This window comes from Thamnophis sirtalis, unplaced genomic scaffold (genome assembly GCF_051295495.1).
Source record: "Thamnophis sirtalis isolate CommonGarterSnake01/CBP01778 unplaced genomic scaffold, rThaSir2_p1.2 scaffold_1, whole genome shotgun sequence".
Classification (NCBI taxonomy): Eukaryota; Metazoa; Chordata; class Lepidosauria; order Squamata; family Natricidae; genus Thamnophis; species Thamnophis sirtalis.
In genome coordinates, this window is record NW_028261381.1 from 163,086,037 (window position 1) to 163,103,989 (window position 17,953).

General features: G+C 44.2%; 1 protein-coding gene across 1 annotated transcript; it reads right to left on the reverse strand.

Annotated features, from left to right (window-relative positions):
- Positions 1–2,174: 2,174 nt before the first annotated feature.
- On the reverse strand, positions 2,175–10,595 carry LOC106547246 (uncharacterized). Its single transcript, XM_087702410.1, has 4 exons — positions 9,828–10,595; positions 6,567–6,663; positions 4,541–4,589; positions 2,175–3,230 (listed from the first exon to the last, which is right to left on the reverse strand). The coding sequence occupies exons 1-4, from the start codon at positions 10,065–10,067 to the stop codon at positions 3,098–3,100; spliced, it is 519 nt and encodes a 172-aa protein (XP_087558536.1). The 5' UTR covers positions 10,068–10,595; the 3' UTR covers positions 2,175–3,097.
- Between the last annotated feature and the right edge of the window lie 7,358 nt (positions 10,596–17,953).

Here is a 17,953-nt window from a genome sequence, read left to right on the forward strand (position 1 = left end):
TGACTACTGCGTTTGTGGTGCAATCAGAACATTGCGTGTGTTGAAGTTGTTTTAACGCAAACCAAAGATGCCTTTTAAAAAACAATTTTACATCATATTCTTATGCATGGCAGTGCTGTGTGTGAGGTAATTTAAGGTGGTTCTGACAAGTGTCGTCGGCATCTTCATATCCGGTCACATGGGCGGCAAGCCACTCCCATCCAATCACATGGGAGGCAAGCCACTCCCACAAAGGAGGCCACACCCACAGAGTAGGTTCAAACAATTTTTGAAACCCACCACTGGTGCATGCGCAGTGCTGTTAGGAGAAGGGAACAATTAAGGAACAGAGGTCGACTTGGGAGTAAAGGCGCAAGGGGAAGCTGAATGGCCCCTCCCATAGGCAATAAATAGGAGCAAAGGGGGAGTGGTGTTTGCAGGAGACAATCAATCATTTCGTTTCTTAGTGTGAAGATTTGCTTATCTGAGTCTGTGCCTCACAGAGATTCCTTGCCAAGTATTTCATTGTGCAGTGTTGTACCTGGAAGCAATCAGCCTGGCAACTATCCAAGGACTGATAAGGTCTGTTGTTGCAATTCACCCCTGAAAGATTATTTGCCGGGACTTTGCTGGATGTGAATGCCAGGAATTCACAATAGCCAAATAAAAAGGGTTTTTTGGGTGTGTGTGTGTGCAAGGAGTCTGTTTTGTGATTTGGTGAAGCCTATATCAGAACAGTGGCCAAGCTCTTTCCTAACGGGCAAAAGTGATGGTAAACATCCTTTGGACAGCCACTTTGGTACAGTGGTTAAAGTACTTGCCTAAAAACCAGGACTCTTGATTTGAGTGTTATAGTCTGACCTTAGGCATGAAAGCTGGCTGGGTGACTTTGAGCCAGTTCCCAGGAGACTTGTGAATTCTAGCCCCATCAGGCATGAAAACAGGGTCTTGGTCACAAAATGTGATGACATGACCTCAGGACTCTGCAATGGTCATAAATCTGAACCACTCTCCAAGCATCTGAATTTGGATTGTATTGAACATGGGGATACGGCAATGGTCATTAATGTGAAAAGTGGTCATAAGTCACTTTTTCAATGCCTTTGTGTTTATTTGTTTATTTATTTATGGAATTTATATTGCCGCCAATTCACACGTGGCGACTCAAGGCAGCTTACAGAATACAAAACCTCATATAAAAACAATAAAACTAATAAAAGTCATATAATAAATGAATAGAATAAAATCACCCCCATCCCCTGCCCCAGCAACAGCACCTCACACGAAGCATTTAATGGGATCCACCCCGCTCTGGGTTCCCCAGGCCCACTGGCAGAACCAGGTCTTCAGCGCCTTCCGGAAGAGTGTCAGAGTGGGGGCTGTCCTAATCTCTTGGGGGGAGGATGTTCCGGGACTCAGATTGTTGGGGGGAAATAGGCGAACTCTATAAACCGCTTAGAGAGGCCTGTAAAAAGCACTATGAAACAGTATATAAGTCTAAGGGCTATTGCTATTACATGTGCTCTGTTTGACTGAAATCCACTAACCATTTTTCTTCATATATTCCACACTAAACTGGTGAGAAGAGTAGCATGCAACCTGATCATAGGTGGATTACAGTTCTGTACAGGTAGTCCTTGACTTATAGCCACAGTTGAGCCCACAATTTCTGTTGCTAAATGAGGCCATTAAGTGAATTGCGCCTCATTTTATGACTTTTCCCAGTTAAGCAAATCACTGCAGTTATTTGAATTAGGCAGTCACATGACAATGGCAATGCTGCAACTGTTGTAGGTGTAAAAGCTAGTCAAAAGTTACTTTTTTCCAGTGCTGTTGTAACTTCGAATGGTCACTAAACGAATAGTTGTAAGTTGAAGACAATTGTAGTGTACGTATGATTGTGGTTTCTGGAGACATCTGTGATGCTGGGGAAAGTGGAAGGGAAGGGAAGTGGAGGAGGACTAACAAGATGGATGGTCTCAACGATAGCAGTGATATGTACCCCACTGAACGCCTAATGGACGAGTATGGGGCATAATCATAATTTAAGGCTGGGAATTCATTTGGCTAGCAATTTTCAGGGAACTATCATAGTTTTGCATTTTCCAATCTTTTATGCTACCTGAAAACACTATGCTCTTTTTACGTTTGCACAAACCTTGAACTTTGTAATATATGTCTCTCCAAGAAGGGACTGAACACTTTTGTTTGTTTTATTTAAATTTCTTACCCGCTTTTTGATACAAAACAATGTAAAAGGCAAAGTAAATATCAAAGCGCACAAGAGTTAAAATAACATAAAATTAGATTAAATCAAGGTGCAAGCTATGCAGATCAGGCAAAATTATGCATGTTAGGTGACATGCACATAAAGCTGCATACAAACTTTTAATACTTTAAAAAAATTCAAAAGTAAGGCAGAAAGTGAATATAACGGAATTCAAATCGCTGACAGAAATCACAAATGATTCATCCCTTTCTTTCCTAATTCTGGGTAGACACTTTAACATGAACAAAGAATTATGAAAATACTTATTGCCTTCCTTGAATTCCAGGAGAAGTGAACTAATAATTTAAGCATGGCTGAACTTTTTTTTGGGGGGGGGAATATAGGGGAGGAATCACATTGTTGGGATAAGAAAGGTGCATTTCTGGATAGTCCTTAAAATTTCTTATTAAGGTCTTACTCCAAAGTTTGGTTATATAGCAGGGATGTCTGCAAAGTGTGGTTAAAAGAAAACCAAAATGGTGGCCAGGTGTTGTTGCAAATACACGGATTTTGTGGATTTTTGACTGTGGCCACCATGCTTATTTTTTTAACCACATGCAGACACCACTGTATTCTTCAATGGTTCTCAATCTTGGCCACTTGAAAAGGTGTGGGCTTCAACTCCCAGAATTCCTCAGCCAACATGGCTGCTTAAGGAATTCTGGGAGTTGAAGTCCACACTTCCAAGCGGCCAAGGTTGAGAACCATTATTCTAGATAATGTCAACACCCTTATCTCCCAGATGATATGCTAGATATGGCATCAGACAGCACCAAGAAAGCCGCTGATATGAAAAAGCAAAACATTGGTTGTTTTCACATTGTGCCATGTTACGTCCACCTGTGCTTCTTAAACATGAAGGGTGACAATAGCGGCAAGCAACATGGAGGCTAGGCCAACATGGAGATAGATTTGGTGACCACAGTCAGGTATCAACAATTTCTCCTGCTGCAAATGGACAATAACCTCCTTCTGGCGGTTCCTATAAGAAATACAAAAACAGAAAAGTCAGTCAAGCAAGTCTGTGGAAGAAAGTTTGGCTTGGCTAAATGAAGGGATACGGGGCATCCTTGTGTGTGTGTGTGGGCACGGGGGAGGTCAAAAAAGTTAAGATGGCAGCCGTATAATCAAAGCTCCTCAGTATGTGTGGAAAAGGGAAGGGGCTTCTTTGACATCATCCACAGATACTCCCGAAAAGCTAATCTGATTTATAAAATAGTCCCACCTCACCTTTATTATTGTGTTGATCTGGATATTGGTTAGATATTTGTAAATTATCCAAAGTTGCTCTTAAGTGAGATGCATGGCATATATATATTTAAGAAATAAATAATTTAATAATTAATTAATTAATCTGAGGGACATTTTTCAGTTTGGTAGTTAACAGTATATGTATTACATTTAATTTAGCAAATTGATGAATAAATGTATGTGTTTTCTACCAATCTCACCTTAATTGCAGAATGTAACTCAAAGACAGTACAATGCTGATTGAATCTTAATCCGATCTTTATATTCAAAGCAGAGTACTCTACCCAGTGGTAAAATTCAATTTTTTTTACTACCGGTTCTGTGGGCGTGGCTTGGTGGGCGTGGTGTGGCTTGGTGGGCATGGCAGGGAAGGATACTGCAAAATCCTCATTCCCTCCCCACTCCTGGGGGAAGGATATTGCAAAATCTCCATTCCCACCCCACTCTGGGGCCAGCCAGAAGTGGTATTTGCCGGTTCTCTGAACTACTCAAAATTTCCGCTGCAGGATATCTGTCAGAACCTGCTGAATTTCACCCCTGGTTCTACTCCATCCCAAAGGTCATATTATCAATAAATTATAGGTAGTCCTTAACGTACGACTCAGTGGACCCCAAAATTTCTACTGTTAATCAAGTCAGTTGTTAACAGGCAATTTGGTGTAGTAGTTAAAATACTAGAAACTAAGAGGCTGTGAGTTTTGCCCCATTTTGTGACCTTTTTTTGGCACAGTTGTTAAGTAAATCATGGCAGTTGTGAAGGTAGTAACACAATTGTTAAACTGGCTTCCCCCATTGACTTTGCTTGTCAGAAGTTCACAAAAGGTGATCACATGACCTTCAGATCACGTTATGACACTGAAACAGTCATAAATATGAGTCACTGGCCAAGTGTCCAAATTTTTGATCATGTGACCGTGGGGATGCTGCAACAGTCATAAGTATGAAAACTAGTCACTTTTTTCAGGGCCTTTGTAACCCCGAAGAGTCGCTAAGCGAATAGTTGTACGTTGAGGACTATTTGTAGATGCAAAATTTACTTACATTAAATCCTGAAGCTTCTGAGTCCAGTTTCTCAAGAGCGCAAGTTCATCTGCCAGACGGAAGGAGGAAAAAAAAGAGCTGCTATAAAGAGCTATTATATACTATATAGGTACTCGTGGCACGACATAACCGTGCTCGACTAAAGCGCGCCCGATTAAACCGCGTCGCTGACGTCATCAGCAGGGCGACAACAGCGTGGAGAAAGAAGGGCGCTTTAAATAGCACTTTGAAAGCAAGCCGATTCAAGTTAAGGTAAGGGTTAGGTTTAGGGTTAGGTTAAGGTTAGGGTTAGGTTAAGGGTTAGGTTTAGGGTTAGGATTAGGTTTAGCATTAGGTTAAGGGTTAGGTTTAGGGTTAGGTTAAGGGTTAGGTTTAGGGTTAGGTTTAGGATTAGGTTTAGGGGGGTTAGGTTTAGGGGTTAATTTTAGGTTTAGCTTTTACAGCGTGCTTTTTTCTCCACGCTGTTGTCGCGCTGTGATGACGTCAGCTACGCGGTTTCATCGAGCGCCCTTTAGTCGAATGCGGTTTTGTGGTGGAACCATAGCTACTATATACTACTATAAAAAAGGAGAACTACTATAACCTCCAATGCAATTTTAAAAAACTATTAAATTTCAACATAAAGGATAAAATATAAAGAATCAGAAAAAAGAGAATTAAAGGGGGGAAAGATCAGAAAAATAACAAAATTAGGAGTGCAGAAGAAAAAGAAAAAGGGTGAAAAATTAAAAAAGAGTAACTTCCAACTTTCTTCAGGACAGATACAAATATAAAACAGTATTTCTATAAGCCTAGATCATTCTAATCCCCAAATCAAACCAGTCCAGAGTTGTCTCATATAAATTTAACAAATAAAGAAAAGTTTCATTTCTTTCTGCGTCAAGCAAAAAGTCCAAAAGTGGTTTCCAGGCAGAAGCTAAGCTAGATAAGAAGCCGCAAATCAACTGACCACATATCAATTTTTCTGCTACCTTTCCAGAAAAGATTCAATCAAATTTGTCTGCCCCACCCCATCTTCTAATCCTTGTTTTAGCAAATGTATGCATAATCCTGAAAAAGAGGCATTCTGTGGGAAGAATGGAAATGCCTCTTTTCACGGCATACCTCTGGGCACAGTTAGAGTCATAAGTCAAAGACTCCCTATTTGCAATTTCTTTTTGTTGTGTAGGAAGTTAGCACCCACCCCTCTCCTAGGAAAATGGGATATTTTAGGAAATATTAAAAGGACAGAATATTTCCCCCTAAAAGGGAGGCAGAAACTCAATAACCCCCCCTTCCCCTTTATCAATGGGCCATTAAGGCCTGAGTCAGTCTATTCTACATAACAAAGATCTACCCCCTTCAACTCCAGGGTGATGGGATTAAGACATGGTCCTCAGGACATGATAGGGATTAGCCCTCTGCCCATCTAGAAACAGAACTCACCACATGGCATCTGGAAAAATTACATCACCCAGCAAGATTCACCAGAACTGAGACACAGTCAGCCTACAAGGTTAGGCAAGACTTGCTCAGGGGTGAAATCAACTTACCTTCGCTACTGGTTTGCAAATGTGAGTGTGCACAGAATCTCCTGTGCATTGTGCAGAGCATCAAAAATGGGACATGATGATGTCATCACGGGTGGGTGGGCGGAGCCTCCCACAGCCACCACTATCGTTTCGCCCCTACCGGATAGAATAGGCTGAATTGCACCACTGTCCCCGCCCCCTGGGAATCTGACAGCCAATGGGATACATTTCTTGTACAGGAACAGCAAACTCTAAGGTGGGGCCCAAGAGAGGGTATAAACCTCATGCTCTCCCAGCATCTCTTCCCTTTTCTTTCTTCAAGGCACGTGATCCTTCTTTCCCCCCCAAGGACCTCAATCCATGTGGTCCTGTCCACCATTAAAAACCATCTTTCCAAACAGCTGCCATGTTTCCAGTGTCTTTCTCCCCACTTGGAACTGAATCCAGGAGGACATTTCTTCCAACAGTTGCATTGAGTTGGGAAGTATAAAAACAACCCACCCAGCTCTTCTCACCTTCCAGAACTTTATTTTCTAATTCTTTCAGACGCAAGCGAGCGCTTAGCTCAGCCACCTGGGAGGTCAGATTGGATGTATTTGCTTCTAGCATTTTCTGTAGCAGACAGGGGAGGGAAAAGAAACAAAACAGACAATCCTTTCAGAAAACATCCTCCTTACAAGCAAATTTCAAAGGTGACCTACTGAGGAGGAAGTTTTTCTACATTTGTGTTGAGTACAACCGTGTCTTTCACTGAGATTTTGACTCAATTCTATATGCCACTTTAGTGGTCCTTATGCTCAGATCAAGGCTGGGTTCTATACAAAAATTGAAAGAATTTTATTAAACTTCACAGTCTATTTACAAAAAGGAAAACCAGCACTCCAAGATCAATATCTATATATCTATCTATATAAAAACGGCTGTGTGTGTTTGTGCGTGCGCGCTCCAGCATAACTCTGAAACGCCTCAAGAAATTTTAACCACACTTGGCAGACAAATGACTTACACTCTGGAAACAAATACTGGGGGGGGGGGTTAAGACACTCCTAAAACCCCTCGGGGTGAGTTTTCTGTTAAAATACATCCTGTTGTGCCTTAAAATGGCTTCTACTGTACTGCATAATAGAATTGCCATGATAACGGCTTCACAGTACTCCACAAGGGGGCTCCCTCTGGTAAGGGGGAAATCCAACATTAGAAATTAGGTTTGGACTGGACATTTCCCCCCTATAAATAAATACCAGGGCAACGCCGGGTTATCAGTTAGTATAAAATATTTTTTAAACCAGCCGGATGATTTTGGACCAACCAACCTCTCTCAGCCCAACCCATTGCACAGTGTTGTTGTGCAGAAAACAGAAAGCAGAAATACTAGCAGACAAGTTTAGGTTCTTGAGTTATATATATATATAAAAGGTGATATAAAATATAGTAATAAAACAAGAAGTGTCCTTAAAGTGATTAAAACAGATTTATGATATGCTTTTTATGAGAATCTAATCTGCTCCCCATGCCTGCCTCTGCCTTTTCCTAATGTTTTCTATTCTTCCTTTCCAAGGAAGATTCGAGATACATAGTCCCTGCCAATAAAAATAGAGTTTTCCTTTAATAGAAAACCAACAGAATCCCCCACCCCATTTTCTTCATTCGTTAGGGTGGGGGATAAGCAATCTCATTGACATCTCTGCCCCTTTTTTGCAAATTACCAACTGGGCAACATAGCCTCCACCTGAACTACTGAATGAGACAGTTGGGTCCCAAGAATACTGGGGCTTCGTAGTCCACCCAATTAGGTTACACCAGATGTAGATATCATTTTAAAGTTTTATTCTGAATGCATGAGAAGAGTCCAAGATAAGCATAGCATCCCCCTCCCTCCTTCAATGTGAGTCCCTTTTACACCGTACTTATAAAGCACATTTGCTCTCAGGGTGGGTTTTGTAGGGAAACAAAATTAAAAGCAAACAAGTTATAAATTATTAGGTCTTTGATCATAGTCAAGTTGGAAGTGTTACTGACTCTCTGCAAAAGTTAATAGGAACGTGCAATTAACTTGTTCTCAGTTTATCTCCTTCCTACCAAAATTGTCGGTTTCTAATTCTAAGAGACCAGGTTTGGTTAGTGGTTAAGGCAACTAGGAGACTGTGAGTTCTAATCCTGCCTTAGGCATGAAAGCCAGCTGGGTAACTTTGGGCCAATCATCAGGAGACTGTGAGTTCTGGTCCTGACTCAGCTATGAAAGCCAATTGGGTGGCCTTGGTCCAGTCACTCTCGTAGCCCAACTACCCCACAGACTTGTTGTAAAGGGGAAAATGGGAGAAAGGAGAGAGTATTTGCCAACTTGAATAGTGCATTGAAAAATAAAGCTGGTAAAGAAGATAAATATCTTCTTCGGTGAAAGGCAAAACCATCATGATTGGTTTTGATGTGGACATTGAGACTCTAGAAAGAGTGCAGAGAAGAGCAGCAAAGATGATTAGGGGACTGGAGGCTAATACATATGAAGAACGGTTGCAGGAACTGGGTATGTCTAGTTTAATGAAAAGAAGGACTAGGGATGACATGATAGCAGTGTTCCAAAATCTCAGGGGTTGCCACAAAGAAGAGGGGGTCAAACTATTCTCCAATGCACCTGAGGGTAGAACAAGAAGCAATGGGTGGAAACTAATCAAGGAGAGAAGCAACTTAGACATTTTAAAGATGTTGGATAGCCATTTGTGGTGTAGGGTTTCCTGCCTAAGCAGGGTGTTGGACTAGAAGACTTCCAAGGTCCCTTCCAACTGTTATTCTATTCTATTTTCTATTTCTATTCTATCTTCAAAATCCGTCTACACATGTAGCTGTAAGTTTCATCCTATTTCATCCCCATGTGCTGGTACTCCTGACTCTTATCCAGGGCTCTCTGTAGAACCATCCACCAATGGAAACTACACCCTGTTATACTATTTTAATTCACCTCCCTTTCCAGTCTTCTCAAGAGGAAACATTTCCATTTCATTTTTCTTCATGGAAACTACATATTCTATTATCCACCGCTTCATGGAAACTACATATTCTATTATCCACCACCACTTTGTACCGCTAAAACACAAGAATTTTGAATTGTTTGGATTTAGATATCTGGATATTTAGTTTTAGAGATCGAATAGAGGCAAAGTATATAAAAACTCAGTTTTGAAGAATTTTGCAGGATTATAGGATCCTAGGAAGGAAAGTTTTGGACTTTCCTCTTTGTTTTGTGTCTCTGCAAATGTCTTCAAAGATAATTGGAGTTTGGGATTTCAAAGTTCAATGGTATTGCAAGAAATAGATGACTAACATCCCTCTCAGTGATTGGAGAGTTCCTGATGCCTTATTGTGGTTGGAAGGAACACCTGTCATTCATTCCTCAGCCCTCCCCCCAACTCTAGAGTTTTACTGGGAAACAGAAACTAAACGAAGCAATTTCTGGAGATGCTGCTCTGCCTCCCTGCGGTGTTTGATACATAAAAATGATCCCGTTCAAGTCGAGAGTCAGGATTCAGCGTAGGCAATAGTTTCCACAATTTCCAAATTTTTAAATGCTTTGGAAACCTTCCCAGTGGCAAAATAATAATTATCCGTGGCTAGATGGCACCCGATCAAAGATGCATTTCAATTGCTTTCCATCTCATTTGAAAAGCGAACAAGCAAGGGAAGCTTTCTTAGACCCATGTTATCTTTGGGCTGCAGATTCCCGGGATCCGCTCCCTTCCCCGATTCCCACCCCACCCCCGGCAATCCCAATCCGCCCTTACCGTGTGATTCCGACAAGATTCCCAGCGCCTGGCGGTCACTTGGATGGTTTGGTTCGCTCTCTGCAAGGGGGACAACATGCCATCATCCGGCCAGTCCTCCCCATCTTGTTGGATTGCGAAGTGCGCTAGTCCGGCCGCTAAAATGAGGATGATGGCAAACTCGGCTATGGAAAGGGCGGCCCACGCCTTCCAATTATCCCAGCGGAATCCGGCCTGGCCTCCTCCTTCCTCCGTGGCCATGGCTGATGTGGGGGTGGCCGATCCCCGGCCGGGGGGGGGTCCTCTTGGCCAACCGCGGGACTGGAACGGAACCCTTCGGTCAACAGAGGGGTGGGGAGAAATAACATTAAAAAGCACCAGGTTTTTTTTGGGGGGGGGATTATCCAAACATCAGACCTTGGGCGCAATCCGCCGTTTGGGCAAAAGAGAGAAGAGGCGAATAAGGCATGTTACGCCTTGACCCCAGGAAACTCCCACCCCAGCAAAATTGCCAGGTCCGGGACAAAGCGGTAGAATTACGACAAAAACAATCAAAACCCAAGAGAGGTCAATTGAACATCCTGCTTTAAGGATGGCAAGAGGCGACAGGACCCGACCTGCTAAAGCAGCTCTCGGCCTCCGGGATCGTCCGCAGAGAGTAGGGTTAGGCTGGTGGGCAACAGGCTTCCCGGGACGCGCCTGTATCAGTGCACCTTGGTTTCCGTTCGCTTCCCAGAACCTCTGGGGTTTCCGCGCCCCCAGAAACTTCTCCTCCTCCTCCTCCTCCTCCTCTTCGGCGGAGCCTCGGCCAAGCCGCAACGCAAAAGACCCAACCAACCAAGCGCAGCGGAGAGGCGCTCCTGGGGATTTAAGCGCACAGCGCCCGCAGCTGCAACCACTCCCAGCTGTCCCGCCCACCTGCTACCTGAGCCAGTGAGGGAGAGAGAGAGACTGAGATGGACTGGAGCCGCCGCAATCACGTCTGGGAAATGAAGTTCTGCCGGACCTTTGGTCAGGGGTCCGCCTCCCGCGACCCGCCGGCTCCAGAGAGAAGCGCCGGCTGCTTTTGCCTTCCTCACCTCCTATTGGACTGTGCAGATGGACTCCCGTTGCCAAGCCTTTCAGCGGCTGAGAGATGGCTAGGGCGGGACTTTCGGAAGTTTATCCCAAACCGCTTGCCAGAAAGTCGCTGTTGTGATTGGGTAATGGGGTGTGTGTCATTCCCTAAAGGGGTGGAAAAAACCCACAACCACTTCTAGACAATTTGGGATAATTTATCCAGGTGTGGGAAGTGCTGGACTACGCTGTAGTCCTTGGCTTATTCCAGGCTATTCCAGAACGGTGGGAGGATTTAGGAACTGCAGTGCTTTATTCATACTGTACTACTGAAGATAGTAAGGTGAGGTTGGCTATTTTGTGGGTCTTGTTGGAAGAAATGTCCTTCTGGGTTCGGCTCCAAGTGGGGGAAAAGACACTGGAGGCTGCTTGGAAAGATGGTTTTAATGGTGGACAGAACCACATGGCTTGAGTCCTGAACAGAAAAGGTGGATCACATGCTTCAATGTTGGTGGAGAAGAAAAGGGAAGCTGAATCCCTGGTTTTATACCCTCTCTGGCCTTTGATCTTGAGATTGTATTCTGATTGGTTGTCGGACTCCCATGGGCCCATGCAGGGGCAACTCTCTAGGCTGCGTTTTGAATTCAGGTTTGGTTGAGTTCTCAGATGCCATGTGGGGAGTTGGGTAAAGGGCCAATATTATCATGCCTTAATCCCATCACTCTGGAGCTGAAGGGGAGAACTCTTTGTTATGTAAAGTGGACTAGTTCAGGCTTTAATGGCTCATTGACAAAGGGGGATGGGCAGGAAGCTGCAGGCAGATATTCTGTCTTTTAAAACATGTTTTTTCCTTTTCACATCAGAGAAAAATTCTGCCTTTTCAATATTTCCTAGGATATTTCATTTTTTTCTGAGAGAGAGCTGGGTGATAACTTCCTACAGTCTGAAAATACAAAGCCAAAGAAAAGCCTTTCTTTTTCCTCTTTCTAATGTGAGATGAAACTCAAATACTTTGGCCACCTAATGAGAAGGAAGGACTCACTGGAGAAGAGCCTAAAGCTGGGAACGATTGAGGGCAAAAGAAGAAGGGGACGACAGAGAATGAGGTGGCTGGATGGAGTCACTGAAGAAGTAGGCATGAAATCCTCTTATTTTCGCTACCAGTTTGGAACCGGGAGGGCACAGAAGCTTCTGTGCATGCGCAGAGTGTCCATGATGACAACTGGGCAGAGCCTCCCACCGCTACCTCTACCGGTTCACCTGAATTGGCAGAATACCACCTCTAGCGTGAGCTTGAATGTACTCCAGAGGATGGTAGAGGACAAGAAGGCCTGGAGGAATGTTGTCCATAGGGTCGCAATGGGTCAGACATGACTTCGCAACTAACAACAACAACGTGAGATACAATATAATAAGTATACACTAGCCTAAAGTGGGCATGGCAGGGGAAGATTACTGGAAAATCCCCATTTCCTCTGGATCAGCTGGGACTCAGGAGACAAGAAAGGATGGGGATGGGGCCAGTCAGGGGTGGTATTTACCGGTTCTCCGAACTACTCAGAATTTCACTACCAGTTCTCCAGAAGTGGTCAGAACCTGCTGAATACCACTTCTGGTACAAGTCTAAGCAGCCTCCACACAATTTATGAACCTTTTAAAATACCTTAAACTCTTACAGAATAACACATAATTAAAAGAAAGAAAGAAAGAAAAGTGCAGAAAAAAGGGTAAAAGAATAAAATGAAGAGCTCTCAATTTCCTTTGCAGCAAATACATAATTACAATATTACTGTTACTCTTACTCTATGATTCCAGAAAAAGCTATTTTTTTCTCTTACCCATTTTTCTCTAATCCTGAAAACCACAAATCATAAGTGCATTTTTTTTAAATTTCATGTAAAAAGTCTAAGGGGTATCAAGTCAGCCATAAATATAGTTACAGCTTTTTTCTCTGAAACGCAATAATATATCTCAAATTTCATTCTAATGGCAAAGTACAAACTCTCTCAAAACTTTAACAGCATTACATCCATTCCATGCCATACTTTACCTCCAGCGTGCACATCCCTCATTTTCGTGGTTCCAAATATTCTTCAAAAGAACAAAGTTTTAACAATTTCCTAAATGTCAGGAGTGAAGATGCTATTATTGGATCCAGGGTTAGGGGGTTCTCACAGCAGGGACCCTGTGCTGCAAATGCCTGCTGCCAAATCCCTCCCTATCATATTTTCTGGAGACAGAACATGTGCTCGGCGGGATCTCTCTAGGGCAGTGATGGCTAACCTTTTCTAGATTGAGTGCCGAAAGCATGCTCGCTTGTGTGCAAATGTGTGTGTGTGTGTGCCTGAACCCCAAAAATGCAATGCGTGTGCAGTCCCTGCGTGTGTGCCCTGCCCTTGTGGATGCACATGTGCACCCCCACAAGCACCCTGTCCTGTGCATGCACGCACCCCCACATGCCCAATCTCCCATGCATACATGTGCACCCCTGCACACGCACTTCCTCCCGCACATGCGTGGCAGAGAACCCACGACCAGCTGGCTGGCAGGAGGCGTGCATGCTTGCATGGTGGAGCTGAACTAGGGCGTGTGCCCACATAGAGGAGGCTGCGTGCCACCTGTGGCACAATGCTATAAGTTTGCCATCACGGGTCTAGGGCCACCAGATTTCTGAATAGGCAAAGCATGACATGGCTAATTGAAAAAGCGGACAAATGGGGGAGAAAGGAGGAGACTTGATTTGATTTGATTTGATTTATTTGGTTTGTATGCCGCCCTATTCCCGAGAGACTCAGGGCGGCTAACAATCAAAAAGGGAAGGGGGGTACAGAATGAAAACAAAAAATTAGAAGACAAACACATTTTAAAAGCAGCAACAGTCATACCCTTCAAATAGAAAGATTTAGCAGCCCCAGGCCTGTCGGAACAGCCAGATCTTAACTGCTTTGTGGAAAGCCGGAAGGAAGGTGAGGGTCCGGATCTCAACGGGGAGATCGTTCCAGAGGGCCGGAGCAGCCACGGAGAAGGCCCAGTTGCCAGTTGACATTGGCCGGCAGATGGAATTCGGAGGAGGCCTAGCCTGTGGGATCTATTAGGTCTATGGGAGGTAATTGGCAGGAGGCGGTCTCTCAAGTACCCAGGTCTAATACCATGTTGGGCTTTAAAAGTAACGACTAGCACCTTGAAGTGCGTCTGGAGACCAACGGGCAGCCAGTGCAGCTCGCGGAGGATAGGTGTGACGTGGGTGAACCGGGGTGCACCCACAATCGCTCGCGCGGCTTTATTCTGGACAAGCTGAAGTCTCTGAATACTCTTCAAGGGCAGCCCCATGTAGAGCGCGTAACAGTAGTCCAGTCTTGAGGTCACGAGGGCGTGAGTGACTGTTCGGAGGGCCTCCCGGTCCAGGTAGGGTTGCAATTGGTGCACCAGGCGAACCTGGGCAAAAGTCCCACTGGTCACAGCCGACAAATGGTGTTCTAAAGTCAGCTGTGGGTCCAGGAGGACTCCCAAATTGCGAACCCTGTCTGGGACACTCTTATTATTTACATTTACATTTACATTCATTGGAGAGGAAGGGATGGCAAGACAGTAAACAGGCACACAGTAGTGAACACACTGGGGGAAAAACTGCTAGCAGCAGCTGGTAGCTTAAGGTGCTGGAGTGGATTGGGAGGCAAAGGCTTCACTTAATTAAGATCTTGTCAATTTCAGGTGATGCTTATTAACTTTACCCTGAGAAAAGATGCTCAGTTGGGTATTAAAACAAGGTTTCTCAACCTGGGTCCAATGGGTTTCTGTGAGGTCACTAAGAATTCCTTGGGAGATCTTGATTCATTTTTAAGAAGCAGAGACCAGACAAAAAAAAATATCCAACTCTGGGTTTCCCCACTAGAGTGTGCAAGAGTGTGCATACTCGGGGAAGGGGGGGGGGGGCAGGGACCATTCACATGCAAACAGGGAGGCTCAGTCCAGGCTGAGGTGTGAGGAGTAAGTGGAGCTGAGCTGAAGAGTAAGGGAGGAGGAGAGGAGAGGTGGGAGGAACAACAGTTGGTAAGACAGCACATGCAAGAGAAACACACCGATGCCACCAGAGCCCCCAAACCTGTATGCCAGCTTGGCATGCTTGCCTTTCTGCTGATGGCATCGGTGTGATGCCACCAGCAGACCTGGAAACCATCCACAGAGTCTGGAAGCAGGGAGGAGGCAGCAGAGGAAAGGAAAAAGTTTTGTTTTATCTTTAGTTTAAGAACACTAGTATAATGCATATTTACAGGCCTCCTGTGCAATGAATATAATAATTTCATAACTTCTGGCCTATATTTCAGATGGAATGTGCAGTGGGTTCCCCAAGGCTTGAAAAATGCTCAAAAGATTGAGAACAGCTGCTCTTAAAACCAGACACATTTGGATTTTAAGGCTATGACTACTGGACAGAGGATCTGAAGATAAAAAGGAAGACCTGTCCCCTTTTGGTAACCCTGTAAATCAGTGATGGCGAACCTTTTGGTCCTTGTGTGCTGAAATTGTGTGCGTGCATACAATAGCACATGTGCGTGCACCTCACACCCACAATGCAATGTGCCTGCCCATCTGCGCATGTAACCACCACTCCTGTGCATGGAAACAAACTTCCAGGTTGCCCATTGGGTCCATTTTGTGCCCCTCCCCAGGCTCCGGAGGCTTTCCTGAAGTCTGGGGAGGGGAAAAACTGCCTCCTCCGGCCCTCTAGAAGGCTGAATATCAGCTCCCCTGCATGTGCATGCGCGCTGGAGCTGATGGCTCATGTGCTGGCAGATATGGCTCTGTGTGACACCTGTGGCACCCATGTCATAGGTACGCCATCACGGCTATAGATCAAGGGTGCCAAATTCTATTTCACTGAGGGCCGCATCAGGGTTGTATTTGACCTTGGGTGGGTGTGGCTTGGTGGGTGTGGCCAGCTCAATGTCACTCATGTCGGGGGCACCTGTGGGGGCCTGAGTGCTCTGCCAGCAAAAACGCACACGGCCGTCCTGAGCTCTGTTTTCGCTGGCAGAGGGTTGTAGGAAGCCGTTGCAGCCAGAAATGGAGCTCGGGAGCCTGTTTTGGCTGTCGGAGGCACCATCAGTGGTGGGTTTCAAAATTTTTTAGAACCTCTTCTGTAGGTGTGGCCTGCTTTGTGGGAGTGGCTTGCCGGCCATGTGACCAGGTGGGAGTGGCCAACTTGTAAAATGTGGTGAAACTCACTTAACAACGTTCTTGCTTACCAACCGAAATGTTGGCTCAGGAACTCTGGCATTTGAAGCACGCAAGTCTTAAAGCTGTCAAGTTACAAGACCCTCGCACCCCTAACCCTTTAGAAAAAAAAACCCTGGGGTGTTCAAACGTGACAGCTTTAAGACTTGTGGACTGCAACTCCCAGAATTCTTCCTCTCGCTCTTCATCTTGATGATGTGTGGACGGGTGGGGGGAGGGAGCTGGAACCGGTTCTAAACAGCACTGTAGATTTGTGGAACCTTTTCTATAGAAGAGGTTAGAACTGGCAGGAACCCACCCCTGGGCACCGTGGGCCAGCCCTTCACTGTTTCCAGGGCGGCCCTGCATGCCAGATCTAAGAACCCCATGGTCCCCGGGCCTTGAGTTTGACACCTCTGATATAGATCTAACTTGGAGCTGGAGCAGCAACTGACCAATAGCCAGGTTCCGCAAGGCAGGGAGGCTATACAAATGATAATCTTTCCAGCTTAAAATGTGCACCATTTAAAATGTTGCTAGTTGTTTTCAGTTTAATACTTGTTTAATACTGGATTCTGAGCTCCGTTGATTGGATTGTTTTGCATTTATTTCTTGCTGACATTTTTTTTCTTTCATACTACAGATTGGAAAAGGCAAATAAGAACAACAGTCAGTCACAACAAACCAGCATCAGGAAGCAAACTGTGTAACTCCTGAAGTATTGGTATTGTATAGCTATTCCAAGTAGTCCTGGTTTATTTATATATTATAATCAATTTGTATAGCTGCCTATCTCAACTGTATGACTTTGGACAGCTCACAACTGCTAAAACACAACCTCAAACAATAGATAAAATATATTGAAAGAGCATATAAAACATAAACGCCATATTAAATACCATATTAAAATACCATATAATGTAATCAGAAGCCACAATACAGAATTTTCAGCCCTATTTAATGCAGATTCTGCTGTGCAGCTGGAGTGGCAAAATGCATCTTCCAAGCCTTACAAATGGGTTGAACTTAGAGGTCCTTGGTGCTCTCTGAGCTTGGTGGTTTTCTTGCAGACGTTTCATTACCAAACTAGGTTACATCATCAGTGCTAAAATGCACCAGATACAAGACAGTGTAACATGGAACAGTGCCCCCATGTCCCTATTGCCTGCTTAGAAGTCAAATGTGCAAATGTCTCGAGCTCCAACATACATATTCTCTCTCTCCTTTGGCATCACATAGTAGACACAAATTCAGCAACAGTTTGCCAATGGCCCATGAACAATGTTTTTGTAGGCGATCACCAAGCTAGCCCGAGGGAAGGGTCAAATATATCATAAGTCACAAGTCCTTGTGAGTCTGCAAGAGATCTAAGTCCTGCCCACCTTGAATGCCTCTCTTATCTCCCGCTCATTTCCTTTGACCTTTAGTTGGTCAGATTCTTTTTTTTTAAATTAACAAACATGTAAAATACACACACACAAAACTTAGTCGTACACCACATTTACACAATACAATTCAAACAGGAGCTTCCTGTTCTTTCTAATAGCAATTATCAATCGATACGGCTCACCTTATATTATTTCCCCTTCTATTATATTTCATTTGGATTTCATCATTCTTAACCCTCTTATTTTACTCATAACTATTATTTTTGAGTTTTGTTATATTCCTTCATTGATTCTTGTTTCTTTCCTCCATTCACCTATACCATTTATCCCATATCTGGTAGAATTCTGATTCTTCTTTTCCCTGGATTTCTTTAGTTAAGTTTGTCCATTTCAGCACAATCCATAACCTTTCTTATTGTTTCATCTTCGCTTGGAATTAATTTGTTTTTCCATTTCTGGGCAAAGGCAATCCTTGCGGCCGTAATTATA